Source organism: Protomyctophum parallelum (genome assembly GCF_964188405.1).
Source record: "Protomyctophum parallelum genome assembly, chromosome: 23".
NCBI lineage: Eukaryota > Metazoa > Chordata > Actinopteri > Myctophiformes > Myctophidae > Protomyctophum > Protomyctophum parallelum.
The window spans coordinates 22658349-22679950 of record NC_139715.1 but is presented as its reverse complement, the minus strand read 5'-3'; the positions used below and the strand labels follow the sequence as shown (position 1 = coordinate 22679950).

Here is a 21602-nt window from a genome sequence, read left to right as displayed (position 1 = left end):
CTACAAGCTCACAACACCTTGTGAGCTTGTAGATCTGCTGTTTTCACAATATGTACCTCCAAGTGCTTGTCAGGTTGGGGGTCCTCAGTACAAATATCATTATCTTGGGGGGGTTGCGGCCTGAAAAAGTAAGTGTTGCTCAATTTGTTAAGTTAAAGTACTTGCTTAAAAAAAAGTTCAAAAAAGTACATGTTCTGTTGACTGGCCTGTGGTTTCACAATGCTTGCACAGAACCCTGTAACTCTGAATCCACATAGTGAATTAGTGACAGTCTGACACCATTATGAACTACAGTTACGTGAACCAAACAGCACAGCAGCTGATAAAGTGGTGGTGGTGGTATGTGTGTATATGTGTGTGTGTGTGTGTGTGTGTGTGTGTGTGTGTGTGTGTGTGTGTGTGTGTGTGTGTGTATGTGTGTGTGTGTGTGTGTGTGTGTGTGTGCGTGTGCGTCTGTGTGTGTGTGGGGGGGTCCCATTCAGTCGGTCAGTTCAGAGCAGAAATGAAAAATGAAAGTAAACTCCACTCCATCAACGTGTGGTGTTGAGAAGAGAAGGAGACATCGTAAGAGAAACCTTTCTATACTCCTCTATTCCCTCTCTTCAGGTGAGTTACACGTTTCTTTCAAATATATAGCAAATATTAAATAAAATATATATGGAAATATCGGAAATGCGCACTGGGAGCACACTTGCCTATTAGTTTGCATCAGCAGTGCACTCAGTGTGCCTATATGCTATATTCGCGAATGCACCCATAATGTCGTGCGGGTGAAAACCATAAACGTTTAAAAAATAAAAGTTAATTGTAGGAAATGTAGAAAATAAAACTGTGTTCTATTGTAGTTATTGTTTAGCTCACAAACAAATACTTCTCAGAAAGACTTATCCTCTTTTTTTTTTAAATAGCAGATCTACAAGCTCGCAGAGCTTTCATGTGACACGGTAGTATGACTAAGTAGAGTAGGCTAGTAATTCACAAATAATACTGTAGATATTATTTTGCACAACAGCAAAGATATTTCGGGTAGTATGTGAATTGTTTTGGACTGGAAATCGTACATCCCAAAAGATAACAGCCTCCTCACGCATTAGAAGGACAATATATTCAGTCACCAGAACCATGGACCTGTGTTTCCAATGAGTAGCATGCTAGCTCAGTGGATTCATATAGGAATGTGGCATCTCTGATAAATGATGGTGCAATTAAAAGTAGCAAACGTTTCGGTCCTAGGACCTTCGTCAGTGCTATATCCTGTCTGATATAAACCTGCCTGATAAAAATAAATAATACATAAGCCACTTTCCGGGGTGCTTCAAAAAAGCCTTTAAAGAAGTGTAATGTACAGTAAGCAGTAAGCACATAGCAATATTATAGTTTGCATTGTTCGCTGTCTAATGATTAACAGGATATTCCTTTTAATCATTAACTCAGCTTCTTTGAGGGATATCTGTGACACTTCATGTGGGCTGTATATGCCGTTTGATTTCTCAGCTGTCTGTGAGGCCAAACAGGGTATAACCTATATATACTTTTTCTTTTGTTTGTTAATTATTTACCCAGGGTAGTAGCTGCATGAGCACAAGCACTCATTTTCACGCCCTGCACATAGGAACACATGCACATTAAAACCTGGGAGCTCACCAGTACAACCACAGTCTGATACTGTTGTGACCCTCTTTGAGAACCACTGGTTAACTAGTGATGAAGCAATTTTATATGATATTACAACGCTGTAAATAAATCTTTGTAGTACCATTCCACATTACATCTGAGTCTAGGTTTATCTGATGAGTTTCAAATCCGCTAGACTTAAAGACTGGAGTCCATGAATGAAGGACTTCCACGTACTAGTCAAGGTAAAAACTGTTCAGAGGAATGAAGCGGAGATGTTAACATCCTCGGTTTGTACCAGGAATCAACCATGAGGCAGCGTATCTTCAACACGCTGACGGACCTGGGAGAAGAGGACTTCGAGACATTCAAGTGGTATCTGCAACAACCTGATGAGGTGAACGGTCACAAGGGAATCCCATTGAGCCAGCTGGAGAGAGCCGCCGTGAGGACCAGAACCACGGATCTGATCATGCAGTTCTACCCTGGAACTGAAGCTCAGATCATGGTGGACGTCCTGACGAAGATGAACAAGAACGATCTCGTGCTGAGGTTTACAAACACATCCAAAGGTAGGTGAAGAGAGGGTAGATAACACATGTGTGTGTGTGACTGTGTGTGTGTGTGTGTGTGTGTGTGTGTGTGTGTGTGTGTGTGTGTGTACATATTCATACACACATGTAGTAGCCTACTGGTATATCATTGCTGTTGGGCAGGAATCTCCATAATTTTAACCCGTGTTTTCTTATAATTTAACGCCCTGGCCAACTTGATCATACTTCAGCGTCACACAAAACTGATGTTATTTTAGAATTTGAATCCTGAAAAGTAACGGTAGGTTTCCACACGACAGAGACGATATATATATATATATATATATATATATAGATATATATATATATATATATATATAATACACCTCTTTCTTTCAACAGGTGTGTCCAGTGATGTTGTGCCCATCCAGGAAAGTCCAGTTGTGCCACGTGGGAACACAAAAGGTCCCTCACAGCATCAGGTAAAACCTTTTTTATTTTGTTTTTTAATTCGTCACTTCGCTCGGCATCTTAACAGCCAATCAAGATTCATATTGATATCCTACCAAATATGTATTTTTTGCCCATCTAAAACCCTGCATAACCCGCTAAACACGCCTTGTATTCCATTGTCTTAACATGCTAAACACACTATTTGTTTTATATGTTTAATTCAACGTTTTTTGATGACTTATGAAAATCCGGCTTTGTCGCGGACATCGTGAATAGGCTGACGACGTTATGATGTAACCAGAAATCGACCTATAACTGGCTTGCAAGGGTACGAGGGGGCAAGGGACAATCTTGGCTTGCTAGGCTCTTTGTTGTTGATCGGATTGCAGAAGTGGCTTATGTGTCGGCAGGCTAAAAAAACAATGGGACTATTTTTTGCAGGATAATCATGATACGGAGCTAGAATTATGACACATTGACTCTCCAAAGGTAACTGTAAACATCAGCAGCGACCGTAACTTCTTATGTTAATTATGGCAATAAAGCTGTTAATGCACTATGAGGTCAAAGTCCGCGGGCCAATCACAGCACTTCTCTAAGCCTAATTATTCCGGAAATCCCAGACCACAAAAAATACACTGAATGTTCAAAGTTCATGTTTTATGGGTGTAATTGAGGTCAGGAAATACTAATATATTGATCTCTACTGGGCAATGTAGTAATGTATTGATCAATTTACTAATGTATTGATTTCTACTGGTCAACTTACTAATATTTTGATCTGTACTGGTCTGTCTCTCCCCAGAGCTACTTCATGCCTCCCTCTGGATATACAGGTGAGATGAATAGTTTATTTTATGGTTCAGTCATCATGTTATAAACAATGGGTGAGAGAACACTTGCTTTGCTGCTAAAGGTCTGTAGGGGAATTCATCTGGTCTCATGAAGTAAAATAAGAAAACCATTAAATCATCTGAACAACATTGATCCTGCAGTGAGCAGATTGACAGCAGGTCAGTCAGTGTTTAGTTCAGGGTGGGAGTAGAACGCTTCAAAGTAATAGTTGTACTTAAAACGCCTCAATCATCCAATTGCCATCCAATTCTTAAGAAGAAATGGCACCCTTTTCACATTGGCCAATTATGGCGCCAACCTGACCTGCCCTGGTGGAGACCTGTGCCCCGAGGGGCACTTTATCTAGTTTCATTTAAAATGCCATTGAAAATACCCTAATAATAATAATAATAAAACTTTATTTGTATAGCACCTTTCATGACATGAAATGCAGCTCAAAGAACAATGGAGAATAAAAGAAAAGCAAGGCTCATGAGGAATAAGGACTGCGTTTCCATAGGTAGACAACAAAACACATTGTGCCCATACTTTACCCAGTGCTTCAATATGTTTCAGTATTGAACTAGTCTCGCATGGCGTCCAAATGCTACTGTTGTACAGGATGTCAGACAGTTTGGGACACGGAAACTAGTTTGATGATTAATTAAAGAAGAAAGCGGGTGTGAAGCCTCCTCTCCTACTTCCGTTGTGTCTTCACAGTCACATTTACTCTAATGCAAATTAAAATCATCAAAGCATAATATAATGTGCTGCTTAGCAGAATGGAAATTTTAAAATATATCTTTGTGAACTGAAATGACAGCTTCTGGATTCCGGGCGGTGTAATTCCAAACTATAGCAACTATAGATCTACCAGTAGATCACAAAGACTGTGCAGGTAGACATGACATGAATACTGAAACATATTGAAGCACTGGGTAAAGTATGGTCACAATGTGTTTTGTTCTGTCTACCTATGGAAACGCAGTCCTTATTCCTCATGAGTCTAGGGTATTTTCAATGGCATTTTAAATTAAACTAGATAAAGTGCCCCTCGGGGCACAGGTCTCCACCAGGGCAGGTCAGGTTGTGGCCTCCTGGTGGCGCCATAATTGGCCAATGTGAAAAGGGTGCCATTTCTTCTTACACATTGGATGGCAATTGGATGATCAAGGCGTTTTAATAGTTCCAAAATGTACCCGAGTGGGCTTTGGAATAATGCTGCTGGCGTTTCATAAGACAAACCCACTTGGAATGGGAAATTGAGGGGTAAAACAGAATTGGTAGTTTATTATATATATAACTTTGTAATAGTATTGATGTTTGTGAGCAACGCAAATCATTGTGGATTTGAGCTGACAGGCCCCTTTTGATGTCAATCAATCAAGTCACTTAATTCAAGTGTCGGATGCCAAACCAAAGGTTTTTCTATTTCATTATTTTTTTCATGCAACTAGTCTCGCGTCCAAATGCTACTGTTGAGTTGGGACACGGAAGCTCGTTTGATGATTAAAGAAGAAAGCGGGTGTGAAGCCTCCTCTCCTACTTCCGTTGTGTCTTTACAGTCACATTTACTCTAATGCAAATTAAAATCATCAAAGCATAATATAATGTGCTGCTTAGCGGAATGGAAATTAAAAAATAAAATGTAAAGGTATTTTAAAATATATCTTTGTGAACGGAAATGACAGCTTCTGGATTCCGGGCGGTGTAATTCCAAACTATAGCATTCGGAGATTGTTGAATAGTTTGTGAAATGAGTTGAGGTCCTTCATCAGTATTGTGTCGTGATGTTTCTGATTTCCAGTGTCTACAGGTGATCTTTCACCAGAGCCTCAGACCAGACGAGAATTCTTTCAGTGTGAGTAGTTGATCACACACACACAAAACTATGCCTAAAAGGTTAAACCTAACCTTATTCCTAACCTTGACCTCAATAAAACGGTGACAAAACCCAACCCTATTCCTAAACTTAACCCCAGTACTAACTATGAATAACCCTAAACTTATTTCTCACCTAATTCTCAGTAAAGATTAATACAAGAAGAGCCCCACCGAGGTCGGCGGTGGTCAGCGGGAAACAATGTGGGTGAGCGTGTTTTAAGGTGAGCGTTCCAGTTCGCATTCTGATCATGTCTTTGTGTGGTGTGTTCTCACAGACGCCCGGCGACTGTCCCTGGACCTGAACACGGTGCACAACTGGGTCTCCCTGTCAGCGGGGAACAGGAAGTTGACGTACACGGACCAGGAGTACCAGAGCTACCACGCCGACACGCAGAGATTTGCCGTGTACACTCAGGCGCTGTGCAGCGAGGGTCTGTTCGATGAACGGCGCTACTGGGAGGTGGAATGGAGTGGTCAGGTGGTCATCGCGGTCAGTTACGACGACATCCCCAGGGACGGCGCTGAGTCGCTATTCGGAGCCAATGACAAGTCCTGGGGGTTGATTTGCTCCGACCTAGGCTTCGCGTTGAAACACAAGAAGCGTGAGGAAACGGTGTGTGGCCCTCGTCCCTCCAGAGTGGTGGGGGTGTACCTGGACCACCGTGCAGGCACTCTGTCCTTCTACAGCGTTACTGCAACCATGAGCCTCATCCACAGAGTCAAGACCTCGTTCACACAGGCTCTCCATCCAGGCATAGGGCCTTGCAGTGTGGGCTCTACAGGAGAGCTGTGTGAGATATGGTAGTCATATGCTGGGGTGCCAATGGCCTAGTGTGCATACTACACTTAGGCTCTAATGCAGCCTGACAGCAAGTCTCGGGTTAGATTCCCGAGCCCCGGGGGCCTTTCTCAGGTCTCAGAGGGATAGGGACTCTCACTCCCTATCTCTCTCTCTATTTTCTTCTTACATTTTTATCCCACAATGTTTTGTAACCCTTTTTTTCCCACTAAGTGTCAATTGTCTGTAAACATGGGCGCCACACTCCTATACCTAATGCTTCATTCAGTGCATGAGGAATCCAAGCTGCTTCTTTTCACCTGACGGGGGGGGAGCTTCCCTGGTTGGACGTGTGGGGAGAACACGTTATTCCAACCCTATCTATCCTAGGGGACACGGGGATGGGCACTGATGTGATGACGCAGAGGAGAGAACACGGCCCCAGCGCCCACACCGGGAATCGAACCCAGGACATTCTAGCTGCTGTGACGGTGCCACTGACTGCGCCAACGTGCCCCTCTCTCTGCTTTCTAATTCAAGGCAGAAAAGCCCACAAAAAATAAATTATATATAAAATAAAGTAAGGTGATGCTGAAAATCAGTTCTCAACGTTCTCATACCTGGGGACATCTGCTATGGTTTAATTAAACCAGTGTGATTTGATCCATTTGTTTTGTCTTCATTATCTAGAAGGTCAGGGAAAATATGTAATAACTAGGCTATATGTTGTCTAATTCATGTATACATTTGAACAGTCTAGATTGCTGGTTCTCAAGCTCACAACGTAACACGTTGTGTGAGCTTGTAGTTGTAGATCCACTATTTCTGGCGAAAGCTCCCCCCAAATTAGGGATATCTGGGGTTAAATGTCAAGTATGAAGTCATTTTCAATCTGTCCTAATGGAAACTTCAAACTAGCCTACTATTCTCTCAAGTTTCTACTTTTATGTGAGAATCAAATAAAAGGCCTGTGCATACATTTTTGATTTAATCAATCATTCAATAATAATTTAACAGCTCACCGAGTAGGTGTGAACATTTAACTCTAGGTTCTCAAAGTGGTGTCTTGATTGTTTAAACATGATGCCATGGGCAGCTATGCTCGATAACAGGCTTGATAATCCCAAAGCTTATTGATAACGTGTACTCAATAAGCTTGTTATCTGTTTTGTTTTTTTCGGGTATCGAGCTCCATCCCTATTCAGGGGGTCTCTGGCAAAATGTGTTACTAGAGCAGAACAATCATTTTCAGATGTCCACAGCCAAATGCATTTTGGGGGTCCTTGGCATGGAAACATTTGAGACCCAGAACCAGTGAGTTATAAACAGCATACCAGATAGTGCGCAGTGTGATCATTGGACCAGTGGTTTCTCATTTTTTAACTCATCGTCTAGCTCAGGGGTGCCCAAAAGGTAGATCGTGATCTACCAGTACATCACAAAGACTGTACAGGTAGATCACATGACATGCATGAAAAATATAATGAAATAGAAAAACCTTTGGTTTGGCATATCCGACACTTGAATAAAGTGACTTGATTGATTGACATCAAAAGGGGCCCGTCAGCTCAAATCCACAATGAGTTTTCAAGAGCGTTGCACACAAACATCAATACTATTACAAAGAATAAACTACCAATTCTATTTTACCCCTCAATTTCCCATTCCAAGTGGATTTGTCTTATGAAACGCCAGCAGCCCCCTCGGGTACATTTTGGAACTATTTTCAGCTATTCGAATTCAGGTATAGTGTGTAGTTTGTTCTTTTAATAACTTAGGTAGTGTGTAGTTTGATCTTTTAATAACATAATAGGTATAGTTTGATCAACAGAATAAAGGTCATTCAACTAGCTTGATGCCCAACAGTGTTCTTCTGACACCTGTTGGACAAAGGGTGAAACTTCATGTGATGCATTTAGAAGGAACGTTCATTTATAATTCTACACTGATCTCTATACGAGCCTCTTCTCTCATAAGAGTCACATCATCACTGAACAAGATAGCCTGCAGTGCAACCTGCCAGTTATTTTTTCACTTACCATCAAATCTACGGCGAATCCTGCATCACAGAGGCTGCGCAGGATCTCTGGCGACGCCATGACTTTGATCGAACATGAAGACAAACACCGGATGTTCCATTCCTTCAGGTCAGTCCACATCTTTGTTAGATCTATTTTCACAACAGATTAGACATCTATCTCACTTTTGACATTTATTTGACAATAAAAAAAAAAGTTAAAAAAAAAGAAAAGAAAAAAAAATCATCAAATGTAGGTGTAGAACCTGAATGTTTTACCACCACGTACGACAATTCTTGATCTTCAGACAACTGGAGCGTTCATGGTACATGAACACAGCTTTAAAATCAAAAAGGTACAACCCTGTCTCATGGTACATGAGAAACGCTCTGCATCAACACAGCTTCATCGTCAAAAACGTTAAGACCTCAGATATGAGCCCCCAACTCTTAACTTTAAAAGAAGTCACGGTTGGCTGAACACCTGAACAGGGCAGCGGGGTGACAGAGATCTGTTAAGAATTAGTCTGTGTGGGATGCATGAAACACAAGAGAAGATAAAGTCTTTCCCCTTCAGTCTGTGTTCCGGAACAAACAGCGAGCATGATGCACGACATCCTGCTTTCTCTTAATACAATAACTTGTTTCTGGTTTCTCAGACATTGCCTTGGTACAGTCAGGTCCCCATGCTTACACATTGTTAATCTGGACAGTCAAAGGTTTTCTTTTTAGATACAGAGTTCCGTCCTCCTACTGTGTGGGCTTTCTCCTAACCGTACATTTCTTTACAGTGCCCTGTGGGGAAGTGTGGGATTGTGCGTGTTAAGGATGTTCTCCATACAGCAGTGCTTCACCTCTGGTGGGGTTGGTGGTAAGAGTCTATAGAGGGCTGATCAGTCACTTTTCAGTTCCCCTCTGGTGGACAAACCAAAACAATTATAACAATACATGGAATGTAACACTTCCCCAACACGTGTAACAACCTACAGTACATTCAAATGAAGGAATGGTTGCAATGGCAGTGCTCGTTTCTCAGTGGAATCAGTTCGTTTCAAGTCTCTTCAGGATTTCAGTGCCTTCGGTATATGGTTAGAGTCACTGTGACAAAAGTCTGCGGAAATGTGGCCCGTTAATACTTTTGACGTCAGCGGTGTAAAACAGACAAAGACAAAGACATCACGTCATCTCCACAGTAGTATAGTCTTCAAGCCAAAAGCAATAGAACCATTACCGGGACGAAATGAAACATCTCTAACCTTTTTAATGCAACGTACGCGTTTGTAACTTAAAGCACGACAAAGCAAAACATTGAGCACTCTAACATGGTTAAGAACAGCGGGGAATAAACAAAGCTCCTCTAAAATGTATAAAATGCACACGCAGAAGACATTATTTCAGGGTTTGTTTTATGTCTTTCCTGTACACGTTTCGTTTAATTCAACATACAAGGCCTCTGTAAACCTCCATAGGCTAACATATGAAATAGTCTCTATGGCACACGGCACTCGCCACTCAATCAAAAGAGAGACGGAGACAAATATAGATTAGCACGGACTGCAAGCAAAACAAAACAAAAAACGAACTATTTACTTTCTTTTCTTCCCATCATTTAAATACAAGGAAAAATCTAAACTGTTAAAAAGGACCAAAAAAAAGATTAACCAGTTTTTTTGATTTCATGCATTTTTTTTTCTTTTCTTTTTACTAGGTTGAGGCCACACCCTCCTCTCAGGACAGGCAAACCTCGGCCTTCACCGCGGCGGGTTTACAGCTAGGGGTCGCCGCTGCTACGTCGCCGTCGGCCCTCTCCTGCCCCGCCGCCAGCTGGCCGGCCATGGTCCTCCTGAACAGACGCATGCTCAGCTGCAGCAGGTCACTGTCCACCACGGGAGTGCTGGGGTACAACTGCTTGGTCAGACCCTACACATGGAGGGCAGATTAAAGTGCTTGGTCAGACCCTACACATGGAGGGCAGATTAAAGTGCTTGGTCAGACCCTACACATGGAGGGCAGATTAAAGTGCTTGGTCAGACCCTACACATGGAGGGCAGATTAAAGTGCCTGGTCAGACCCTACACATGGAGGGCAGATTAAAGTGTTTGGTCAGACCCTACACATGGAGGGCAGATTAAAGTGCTTGGTCAGACCCTACACATGGAGGGCAGATTAAAGTGCTTGGTCAGACCCTACACATGGAGGGCAGATTAAAGTGCTTGGTCAGACCCTACACATGGAGGGCAGATTAAAGTGCTTGGTCAGACCCTACACATGGAGGGCAGATTAAAGTGCTTGGTCAGACCCTACACATGGAGGGCAGATTAAAGTGCTTGGTCAGACCCTACACATTGAGCACCACAGATTAGTACTTATGATGCTAAAGTAAAGACGTGTCCACACGTCCTCTCAAATAAAACTGCAGCATGCCTCGGACGCGTGGACACGTCCTTAGGTGGGGTCATCCCTATGTTCCCCAGGTTCTATGTTCCCCACTTACCTTAGGGTTAGCGTTAAAGGTTTCTGGTTTAAGGACTATACAATTTTTTTGTACAGTTTTGTACTATACAATTGTATGTATAAGTACAGAACAAAGAATGTTTGTTTTTGCCATCTTTGTTGAAGAGTCTGAGAAATTATGTTTTAGTTTATTTTATTCAATGGATTGTTCAAAGACTGAGCTTAAATCTGAATTTGCTACTAAAAGTAAAACTAAGACTAAGTTGCTCAAATAGTTTTAGTCTTACTAGAATTACTAAAATTACTAGGTTAGGTTTCTGGTTTAGGTTTAGGTTCATTCTCAGTGGGGAAACACAGTGGGGAACACAGAACCTGGGGAACCTTTAGGTCCTTTTTAAATGATATACAACAGCGGACAGCAGGTGTTAGGCAACGCCCTGCTCGTCCGTCCCAGAGCTGTTTTGCTGTTTTTGAGTGGTGCAACCACTCCTACAACCAGCAATGTCCGTGACATGTATGTGACGTTAACCCACCTATGTATGTGTGAGCACCAGTATGAGTACCAGTAGGGGCGCTGTTGTGCCATGCAGAAACAGAGAGAGACAGTGCTGACAGACTGTTGCCTGCTAATGAGAGAGAGAGAGAGAGAGAGAGAGAGAGAGAGAGAGGAGGGGGGGGGGGGGGGGGAGAGAGAGGGGAGTTGCACCACTCGGTTCACACGGGTGTGATTTTTTTCCTTTCCTCTGAATCTACGGTGCTGTCTGTGGTTTTGATCAGAACAGCGATGTTCTGTCCTAATTCCTGAATCCTGACTACATCATGCATGGCACTGTAGCGCCTGTATTCTGAAAAATTCCCCGGCAAAGAAGTGTTAAAGGAGTGCTGGGGTACATCTGCTTGGTCAGACCCTACAAATGGTGGCAGAGAATGCATGCATTTAAGGGAGTGCTGAGGTACATGGCCTTTATCAAAGGCGCTTTACAGGGCCTTCTCAAATTATTAGAATATGGTGGAAAAGTAGATTTTCTTCCGTAATATAATTCAAATTGTGCATATAATTCAAATTGTACACTGTGTTAAATTAAAATCGAAGAGTATGTGCATCTCAGTTTGTGGAGTCCAATTGTGGAACGGACTAAGTAAGGAGGTGCAACTCAGCCCTAACATTAACCACTTTAGGAGGTCATAAGTCATATAAAACGATTATATTTAGGAGGTATTTACACGAGGAGGGGCGGTGTTGACGCATTGAGTCAACACAACTGGTTGTCTGTCCTAGCACCTTTGTGGCAATCCAGCCCGTTGTGGGCCTCTGGAAATATATATATATATATATATATATATATATATATTTTAGTTAAAGTACCGGTTTTACCAGTTGTATCGATTTTATTTCTGTTATTGCCGAGATTGTTTTCATTTGCTCAATTTTCATGTCTTCCTGCAACGATAAACCGGGTTGTTATAAATATATGTGTGTACACATGTATATATACTATTAAGTTATATGCGTAAAAGCAAAAGGGGGTAGGGGCCTAATACGTTTAATACTTCACCCTACTCCTTTTCGGACATTGTTAGCGTATTTTCTTTTTTGTTTCAGTGTTTTAATGTATTTGATTTCAAATAATGTTCGAAATAAACTAATTCATTCATTAATTCATTCATTCATAAAGTGAAATATTTAAAAGCTTTTTTTGTTTTAATTTAGATGATTATGGCATACAGCTCATGAAAATCCTGTCTCAAAATATTAGAATATTTTATGAGACCAAAACAAACCAAAAAAAATTGCATAATACAGAAATGTCAACCATCTGAAAAGTATGTTACTTTTTGCAATCAATACGTGGCCTGGGCTACTTTTAAAGAAATTATTTCATCGTGGCATGGAGGTGATAATCCTGTGGCACTGTCGAGGTGTTATGGAAGCCCAGATTTGCTTTGATAGCAGCTTTAAACTCAGTTGTATTGTTGAATCTACTGTCTCACACATTCCTCTTGACAATAAAACATAGATTCTCTGTGGGGTTCAAGTCAGGCCAGTTGGCTGGTCAGTTAAGCACAGTAATACCATGTTCAGTACAGCAGTTACTAGTAGTTTTGGCACTGTGGTGACTTTAGAGACTTTAGATGTGACAGTGCAAGGTAGTAACAGACGATTATGCCTCCCGGTTTTAGGGGGTAATGGTGGGGCTTTTAGAGTAAAATTTGCCTAATCTGCTAGGCACTCTAGCGCCTTTATTATGAAAAATCCCAGGGCAATATAGGGGCAGTATATTATCCCTTGCTTGAATTCTCAGTCCTAATGTGTGATTTGTGAAACGGTATGAAAGTGTGGAGCCCCTCTTCACATTAGCATGGATTATGTAAAATTATGATGTTAACATTGTTCCTGCCATTTCATATAAAACATTTGCTTGTACATGAAATTTAACCACTTCAAATCTAATCGTCAACCGGAAATAGCCTATATACAAGCCGCATTGAGAGCTTTGTAGATCTGCTATTTCTGCCGCACAACATTCATCCCACACATTTCTGTGTTGTCAATGTTGTTGTATCCTACCGACTGTCCTACCAGTGAGGAGCCCCCCCCCCCCCCAAGACAATGCCAACACAGCAATATTTCCCACCACAGACTCGGAGTAACCTTGCGTCGGTGTCACCAGACATTCCACCTCGGATGACAGTCTGCCAACCACGGAGCAAAGACGGGCAACGTGTGTAGGCCAATCAGAGGCAGGCCTACCTCTGATTGGCCTACCAGCGGGTACGTATTGCAACCGTATTGCAATTTTGAATGACGCGAGAGGCTAAAGCTCATCAAATGGTGGTCCGTGGCTCAAACCCGTGGCTCAAACCCCGAATAAAATGGATGGGTTTAACCCATTTTGGGCGGGAACCCATTTTGGTGTTAGCATTATGTTATGCTTTAGCTATTGAAAAAATAGCAGATCTACAAGCTCATAGCGTGCCACCCGAGCTTGTAGGTCTGCTATTTTTTGAATAATCGATGAACGACTGACATAGAAACATAGCTTTTTCAGAAAACTGTCAGGATGTAGAAGACATTTGTAGAATCTGATCTCAGGTCAAAAAGGGTTTAAATCCACTGTTTCTAAAAGGGTGAGAGAGTAACCGTCACCTTGTCGTTCTTGAGCAGCTGCCGGCGGATGTGGAAGTCTCTGCGGGCACACAGGGCCTTGCAGCAGGGTCCCAGGTTCCTCAGCAACCCCGCTCTCTCCACCCGCCTCTTCAGAGCGGCCATGTTCATAGCTCCCAGGTCGTGTTCAAACAGCTTCTCCGCGTCTGGAAGAACGGAGAGAGCGGCACACTTTCGTTTACACAAACGGTGTATTTCCGCCATGCACTTGATAACCGTAAAGGACACTTTTTCATGATTGGCTGCCTGAGCCAATAAGCGGCATGAAAAGTTTAAGAAAAAACATACTCTGAACGCCGCAATGTGGAGCGAGTGGTAACAGGAGCTAATGTTATGAGCTAACTGGAGCTAGAGGAAAGCCATAACAAAACACTGAGTGAATCAACAAAAGAACGTCGGAAACAAAGGAAAATGGGCGCTACAAGAGCTTGTTGCACCTGGCAGTTGTGACCGAGTCATTCTTGTTTAAATAGCGCTTCACAGGACATACAAGCCATTTACTATAGTAGGGCTGATCCTTCCGTTATTTGGCACAACAGTAATGCTTGAGTGAATATCTCAGTGAATCCAATAATGTTCTGGTGAAGTAGATCTGTCTTTTGTCCGGTGTCGAATACCATCAGCATGCATTATACTGTAAAACATTGTGCTGTAGCCACGCCAACTAATCAAAATATGAATATATTATATATATAAATATATTATTTTTACAATCGATTTCCACGCATTCCCCTCCCCAAGTTGATGTTTATTCTAGGTTCATTATTTATTTACCAGCGCTAACACACTTGTTCGGGTTAAGGTTGATTTCTTTCTCTTTTTTGTTAGGTTAGGGTTCCAGCTTACCTTTGGGGTCATCCAGCTCGGCCTTGCACACCTCCCTGACCTGCTCAAGGAGCTCCGGGCCGGCCAGCCTTTTTGACACGCCCGCCCTGAGGAGCACGGCCCCCGGGGTGAAGCGCAGCAGCGCCGCCCCAGGGGTCCGAGCCTCTGCCTTCTGCTTGGGCATCAGGCTGGACCAGTCCACGTCGATCACATCCACAGGACCTGGCAATGCAATAAACAACAACACCTCGTCATTCCACAGGACCTGGCAATGCAATAAACAACAACACCTCGTCATTCCACAGGACCTGGCAACGAAGTAATATTTTGAGATGGGGGTCCGTGGCCAAATACATATAATTGTCCTTGACATGAAAAGGTTTCAGCACCACTGACAGAGAGGATGTAGAATACACACATCGTGGTGGGTGCTGGGCTAAAGAGACTTCAGTTTAAAAGATGGATGGAGCCCGCACACCATATGTGGTACAAGAAAAAATACTTCTTTATTTGTTAGTCTGACCTAACAAATAAAGAAGTCCTTTTTTTGTACCATACCATATATGGTGTGCGGGGCTGCGGGCTCCATCCATCTTTCACCACTGACATAGAAACATACATGTTTCAGGAAACTGTGTTGGATGTTTCTGTGTACCTGTGATCTTGTCGTCGTCCTGCTGGTCCTCTTTCTTCTGGCTGTCAGCCAGGATCTCGTCCAGCTCGTCGTCGCTGATCGGCTCGTACTCCTCTCCGGCCGACGCAGTCGACTGGCAGTCGTCTTCCTTTCCGTCGTCCTCTCCTGAGGAGACCATGGAGACACAACGTGGACAATGTAAGGCCGGGGGCGGGCTGGAGAATCCCACGGACGGACCGACAGCCAGCATGTAGTTGCACTCTTTTTAGGGATTGTTCCACGATGATAATTCTACTGTATAATTCTACTCCCCAGAGCTCCTTGAGGCGGCTCCAGGGAGTCCCCCACAGTATGAGTAACATTTCAACTGTAACACTGTTATATTTATTTTTGTAATATGTCCAGTCCCCACCATTGCTATGGTGGTGACACCTGAGCTGAGCCGATTTAGAGCCATATAAGAGCAACTTGTGTGGCTATGATCGACTACTGACGAAGGTCCCAGGACACAAATGTTTGATCGTTTTAACCTCACTTTGAGAGCACTTTATTATGATCATTAAAACATAAAATGAAACCATTTTCTTAAGTCTCCGTCTAAGGAGTCTTCCTTAACAATTTATGCAGCAAGCAAGTCTATTTCTGCCAGTTTTCCTTTATGTTTTTGAGACAATTTGAACAATTTGCAAACAAGGGTTAGTCATTTCAGGTGACCCAATTGGAGAATGCACTGTATAAGAATGGTTACACTCTGGTTATATTTTCTCTCTGCCCACCTACAGTATACACACTTCTGTGTATAAACAGTATGCAATTTTGTATTTAACACTACTTTTGCCGGTGATTTTTTTTCAGAATAAAGACGCTAGAGTGCGAAGCAGATGGGCAGATTTTACTCTGAAAAGCCCCGCCCTTCCGACCATTTCCCCCCAAAACCGGGAGGTACATACATTTCACTATATTTTAGAAATACTACTTTGTATTTTGTATTTGATGAATAAAGATTGATTGAGGTATAATGTACCTCGCGCTACCTCGTCTGATCTCTCTTTAGAAGCGCTAATATTCCAAACGAGATTCTTGGTGAAGTCAGAAGTTAGGACAGAACATTAAGTACATTTACTTAAGTACTGTACTTAAGTACAATTTTGAGATATTTGTACTTTACTTGAGTATTTCCAATTACCAATACTTTTACTTCTACTCCACTACATCTCAGAGGCAATTATTGTACGTTTACTCCCCTACATTAATTTTAAAACTTTAGCTACTAGTGACTTTATAAATTTGGATTATTATTACAAAACATACATATACCATTTCAGCCCTATATACATTTTTGGGCATTTGACACTAGCCGATGTGCGCAAGCTCACATACGACGCATTTGTGAGCTTGTAGATCTTTTATTTTCAAAGACTTATTATACATTGAAAACTTTAAACGGGACATTCTGCATAATTAGTTCCTTTACTTTTGGTACTTTTAAGTACATGTTGAAAGTAAAGGTAAATGTTGAATTCCGGACTTTTACTTGTAACAGAATATTTCTAGATTGCAGTGATGTGATACTAACTTTGAGTACATTTTCCACCACTGCTGCTGACTTACCGTCCGCACTGTCCTGTTTGTCCAGCTCCCGCGGCTCCGCCATGGGGTGGTGGTGACTGTTGCCGGCCCGCTCGGCCTCCAGACCAAAGGCCTCTCTGGGCAACAGGGGCTCGTAGTCGGGCCTCAGCATCATGTCTCCTCCTCCTCCTCCTCCTCCTCCTCCTCCTAGGGCTGTCACGTTACACATTTAAATTGGATTAATTGTCACCCAAATGACTTTCGATTAAATTGTGTTTTTGGTGTCGAACATTGGAACACATGAATAAAGAATTGCCTGGTGTTAATCAAGAAATGCACAGGGCAGATATGACAAAATTACTGGCATATTCATTATTTTTATACTTAAAAAAGGGTAAACTGATGGAGGGGAAAGGAACTGGTTGGAATAACGTGTTCCTTGCACACACTACGTCCAACCAGGGAAACTCTCCCCTGTCAGGCATGAAGGAAGCATGAGTTCAAGTCCATTGCTCTCCCCTTGTCCCCCATATATGGGGACTAGGTTGGTGGAGTGTGTGTAGAGCCCAGGATCACATTAGATGATAGACACAGGGGTGAAAAATGGGTTACAAAATCGTGGGATAAAAAATATATATATAAAAAAGAAAAAGGGTAAACTAGCAGAAATAGCTGATCTACAAGCTCGCAAGCTTGTCGATCAAGCTATTTCAGTGACGCATCATAAGCTTGCCATTTCAGCTTTTTCATACCTGCTCCTCTCATGCCCGACTAGACGATGGTGTAGTAACGTGTGACAGGCCCATACCTGCTCATCTCATGCCCGACTAGACGATGGTGTAGTAACGTGTGACAGGCCCATACCTGCTCCTCTCAAGCCCGACTAGACGATGGTGTAGTAACGTGTGACAGGCCCATACCTGCTCCTCTCAAGCCCGACTAGACGATGGTGTAGTAACGTGAGACAGGCCCATACCTGCTCCTCTCAAGCCCGACTAGACGATGGTGTAGTAACGTGTGACAGGCCCATACCTGCTCCTCTCATGCCCGACTAGACGATGGTGTAGTAACGTGTGACAGGCCCATACCTGCTCCTCTCATGCCCGACTAGACGATGGTGTAGTAACGTGTGACAGGCCCATACCTGCTCCTCTCATGCCCGACTAGACGATGGTGTAGTAACGTGTGACAGGCCCATACCTGCTCCTCTCATGCCCGACTAGACGATGGTGTAGTAACGTGTGACAGGCCCATACCTGCTCCTCTCATGCCCGGCGGGCCCCTGGGCTCGCCGTGAGGCGCCATGTCCATCATCATCATCATCCTCTCCCTCTCGCGGTCGCCGGGCCGGTCGCCGCCGCCGCGCTCCCTCTCGCGCTCCCTCTCGTGCTGCTGCTGGAGAAGCAGGCACTCGGGCAGCAGGCGGTCCCTCTCCCTAGAGACAAGAGTTGTCACGACGATCAGGACCTTTTACTTACTTGTGGTTATTGGGGGGGGGGGGTTTTGCCTGATCTCACGGCGAAAGAATATATATTCAAAGATTTGCGCCACGTTTTCACAATTTTTCAAAGATCTGCTATTTTTCAATAGTTAAAGTATGACATAATCCTTAAAACACCAAAAGGGGTCCCATCCAGAATGGGTTAAACAACCGGAACCTAAAAATCGTCTGTCGGGATGGATACCTTATACGTCCAAAATTTCAGGATTCAAATTAAAAAACAGCAAAAAAAATAGCAGATATACAAGCTCACAGCACGTCACTTGGTGCCACGCCGCAAGCTTGTACATCTGCAATTGTTTTGATGATTTTGGAAAAAATCTTGAAAAGTTTTTAACACAAATCTTCTGGGGGTCACACATTTTCAGATGGGGAAAGGGGGTCTGTGGGCAAATATATACCGGTATATCAATGTGGGTGTCCTTGACTCGAAAAAGGTTGAAAAATAATTTGTAGATACAGGCCCAGGTCTTACAATGGGTTATTAACCCATTTTAGGCGGGAACCCTTTTTGGTGTTTACGTCATGCTTTAGCTATTGGAAAATATTTTTTAGCTATTATTATTTATTTTTTTTAACTGTCAGGATTTAAGACATTTTTTAGAATCTGATCTCAGGTCAAAATGCGTTAAAGAACCACCATTCTTCTGTGCGTTAGAATCTGATCTCAGGTCAGAATGGGGTTATTAACTGCCGACATACAAGGCCCCTTACCTCTCCCGCATGTCGCGTTCCCTCAGCAGGGGCTCTCGTCCCGGGCGCATCAGCAGGGGCTCGCGGCGGCCGCCGCCCCACTCCCGGGGCTCGGGGGGCTCCCAGTCCCTCTGCTGTGGGTGCTGTGGGTGCTGTGGGTGCTGTGGGTGCTGGGGATGGGGGTGGGGGTGAGGAGGCTGCTGTTGAGGCAGCAGGAGCAGCGGGGGCTGTGGCTGGAGCTGTTGCTGCAGGCCCAGGGCAGGAGGGGCAGCCTGCTGCTGCTGCTGCTGCTGCTGCTGCCCCGGGCGGAAGTCCTTCCTGTCCCTAGTATAGGCACGATGGGACCACAATCGTTCGTTATCGTCATTTATTGCGATAATAAAAAAAATCACACCCGTATGAACCGAGTGTTGCAACTCCCCCCTCTCTCCTCCCCCCCCGCCCCTCTCTCTCTCTCTCTCTCATTAGCAGGCAGCAGTGCAGCACTAATACTAATACTTTTTACTTGCGCAAGCAGAGCGCGCAAGTAATAATTTCGCCCGGTCTGTGTGCACCGTGCCAGCCGACCCGCCACTTGATGCGTATGCAAATAAAACAGCTAATTTGTGCCTGGTTTGCTGGGACCAGATTACATAAATAACCATATGTCTTACGTCATTATTTAGAGCTAGTCATACGTATACTATATACATAATCAGTAAAATAAAATAGCAAAGTGTGCCTGATTTGCTGGGACCAGAGTACATGGTGTGTATATGTATGACTAGCTCTCAATGATGTCGTAAGAAATATGGTCATTTGTGTAATCTGGTCCCAGCAAACCAGGCACAAATCTGCTGTTTTATTTGCATACACATCAAGTGGCGGGTTGGCTGGCACGGTTTTTGGCGCAAAGTAACCACAGTATACCGCTAATCAACTTACAACTACATACTCTATATAGTATATGTGTATGTATACGTATGTCTTACGTCATCATTTAGAGCTAGTCATACGTATACTATATACATAATCAGTCAAATAAAATAGCAAATTGTGCCTGATTTGCTGGGACCAGAGTACATGGTGTGTATATGTATGACTAGCTCTCAATGATGACGTAAGAAATATGGTAATTTATGTAATCTGGTCCCAGCAAACCAGGCACAAATCTGCTGTTTTATTTGCATACGCATCAAGTGGCGGGTTGGCTGGCACGGTTTTTGGTAGTAAGTTTTTGGTAGTAAGTAACCACAGTATACCGCTAATCAACTTACAACTACATACTCTATATAGTATATGTATATGTATACGTATGTCTTACGTCACCTTCATGTCAAGATTAGGCTTTAAACAATTAAATACAAATCCAACTACAGTCTAGATTACGGAAGTATTTTAGATCATGTATATTTTAACAAATGTGATAGTATTATTACAGAAATTGAAGTTAGAGACACCTATTACTCTGATCATGATTTAGTATTAATATCACTATATTCCAAGATTAAATACATTTAAAACAATTGACAATTTAGAATAAATAATAGAATAATTATACTGTATAACATTTTAATTCAGTTTATATACTTTTTTTTTCATCACATATCAATGATTTATTTTTCTTTAAAAAACTAAAAAGGGATCCAGAATATATCTACATCGATAAAACTGTATTTCTTACAGTATATAGATAGAAACTTGAACCATACTTAAAATAGGTGTTTATATGCAAAAAGTAGGTAGGTAGCAAATAGTTACACCTAATAATTCAGCGCTCTTATTTCACTCTACACAAGTTGAATTGAAGTTGAAAAATAGCAGATCTAGATCAGCTATTTGTCGCAAACGTTCGCACCCAGAATAGGAATGCTGGGGGTTTCAAGTGGTTGACAAAGTGGCATTTAAAGTTTCAAGCATAAAACGACAAAATATCTGTCATCACAATTATTTTTGCCACAATAATAATAATGAATTGCATTTTATGGCGATTTTCTATGCATTATGTGCCTACTCAAAGCGCTTACAATAGTTCATTCATTCATACATACATTGGGAGGTGAAGCGGCGAACAGTCGACGCCAGCGTCCTCACTTCCCACCCCCTATCCAACCCTTGATGCTGAGTGTCAAGCAGGGAGGCACTGGGTCCCATTATTTAGAGTCTTTAGACACTCTAACCACAAGGCCACTGAGCTGGTCATGTCATGACACAATGTCCCATCCCTACCTGTCCCTCTCCCGCTCAAACTGCTCCCTCTCGCGGCTGTCGTAGGAGCCGGCGCGGGAGCGCGAGCGCCCCTGCCGCTCCGAGTCGGGGGAGCTGCGTCTGGAGCTGTGGCTGCGCGAGTCCTGGCGATCTGCAAGAGCCAGGAGACAGAGTCGGACAGGAGGTTCAAGTTTAGCATCTGTCCAGACAGAAGCAGTGGCTCAGGGGTTTAAACTAAATGAAATCTCACCACTGAAATTTTTTGTATGATCAAGTCCTAAATGTGCAACTTGTGGAACAATATGAAAGGAGCCGTTGATGCTAAAAGTTTGACTATTATGTAGCTTTAACACAACCTTGAACCTTTAACACTAGTGTTATATTTTGAGATGGTGGGTCAAATTATACATTTGGGTTCCTCCTTGACTTGAAAAAGTTTGAGAACCACTGATATAGCAAC

At 42.9% G+C, this 21602-nt stretch overlaps 2 protein-coding genes across 3 annotated transcripts in view; one reads left to right on the top strand and one right to left on the bottom strand.

Moving 5' to 3' along the window:
• Positions 1 to 537: 537 nt before the first annotated feature.
• Positions 538 to 6395, top strand: LOC310854165 (stonustoxin subunit alpha-like). The gene is made up of 6 exons (XM_083758695.1): positions 538 to 606; positions 1916 to 2186; positions 2550 to 2629; positions 3406 to 3436; positions 5242 to 5295; positions 5594 to 6395. The coding sequence occupies exons 2-6, from the start codon at positions 1925 to 1927 to the stop codon at positions 6121 to 6123; spliced, it is 957 nt and encodes a 318-aa protein (XP_083614821.1). The 5' UTR covers positions 538 to 606; positions 1916 to 1924; the 3' UTR covers positions 6124 to 6395.
• Positions 6396 to 9354: 2959 nt separating this feature from the next.
• Positions 9355 to 21602, bottom strand: part of zc3h13 (zinc finger CCCH-type containing 13) — a 32065-nt gene continuing 19817 nt past the window's right edge. Inside the window, exons 18-25 of one of the 2 annotated variants that reach the window (XM_083758741.1) lie at positions 21164 to 21293; positions 18977 to 19279; positions 18018 to 18196; positions 16804 to 16974; positions 15214 to 15357; positions 14580 to 14780; positions 13716 to 13879; positions 9355 to 10033 (exon numbers count right to left, since the gene is read on the bottom strand). In XM_083758741.1, the coding sequence (XP_083614867.1) occupies positions 9842 to 10033; positions 13716 to 13879; positions 14580 to 14780; positions 15214 to 15357; positions 16804 to 16974; positions 18018 to 18196; positions 18977 to 19279; positions 21164 to 21293 (1484 nt within the window). In that variant the 3' untranslated portion in view covers positions 9355 to 9841. The remainder of the gene's footprint in view (positions 10034 to 13715; positions 13880 to 14579; positions 14781 to 15213; positions 15358 to 16803; positions 16975 to 18017; positions 18197 to 18976; positions 19280 to 21163; positions 21294 to 21602) is intronic. The other variant, XM_083758742.1, reaches the window with a different exon arrangement.

What these genes read in the sequence shown, in the direction of transcription:
- LOC310854165 (XM_083758695.1), top strand. Translation starts at nt 1,925, where the DNA reads ATGAGGCAGCGTATCTTCAACACGCTGACGGACCTGGGAGAAGAGGAC. An exon ending in GCCTCCCTCTGGATATACAG is followed by an intron (nt 3,437 to 5,241) that starts GTGAGATGAATA and finishes TCTGATTTCCAG; the next exon opens with TGTCTACAGGTGATCTTTCA. An exon ending in CAGACGAGAATTCTTTCAGT is followed by an intron (nt 5,296 to 5,593) that starts GTGAGTAGTTGA and finishes GTGTTCTCACAG; the next exon opens with ACGCCCGGCGACTGTCCCTG.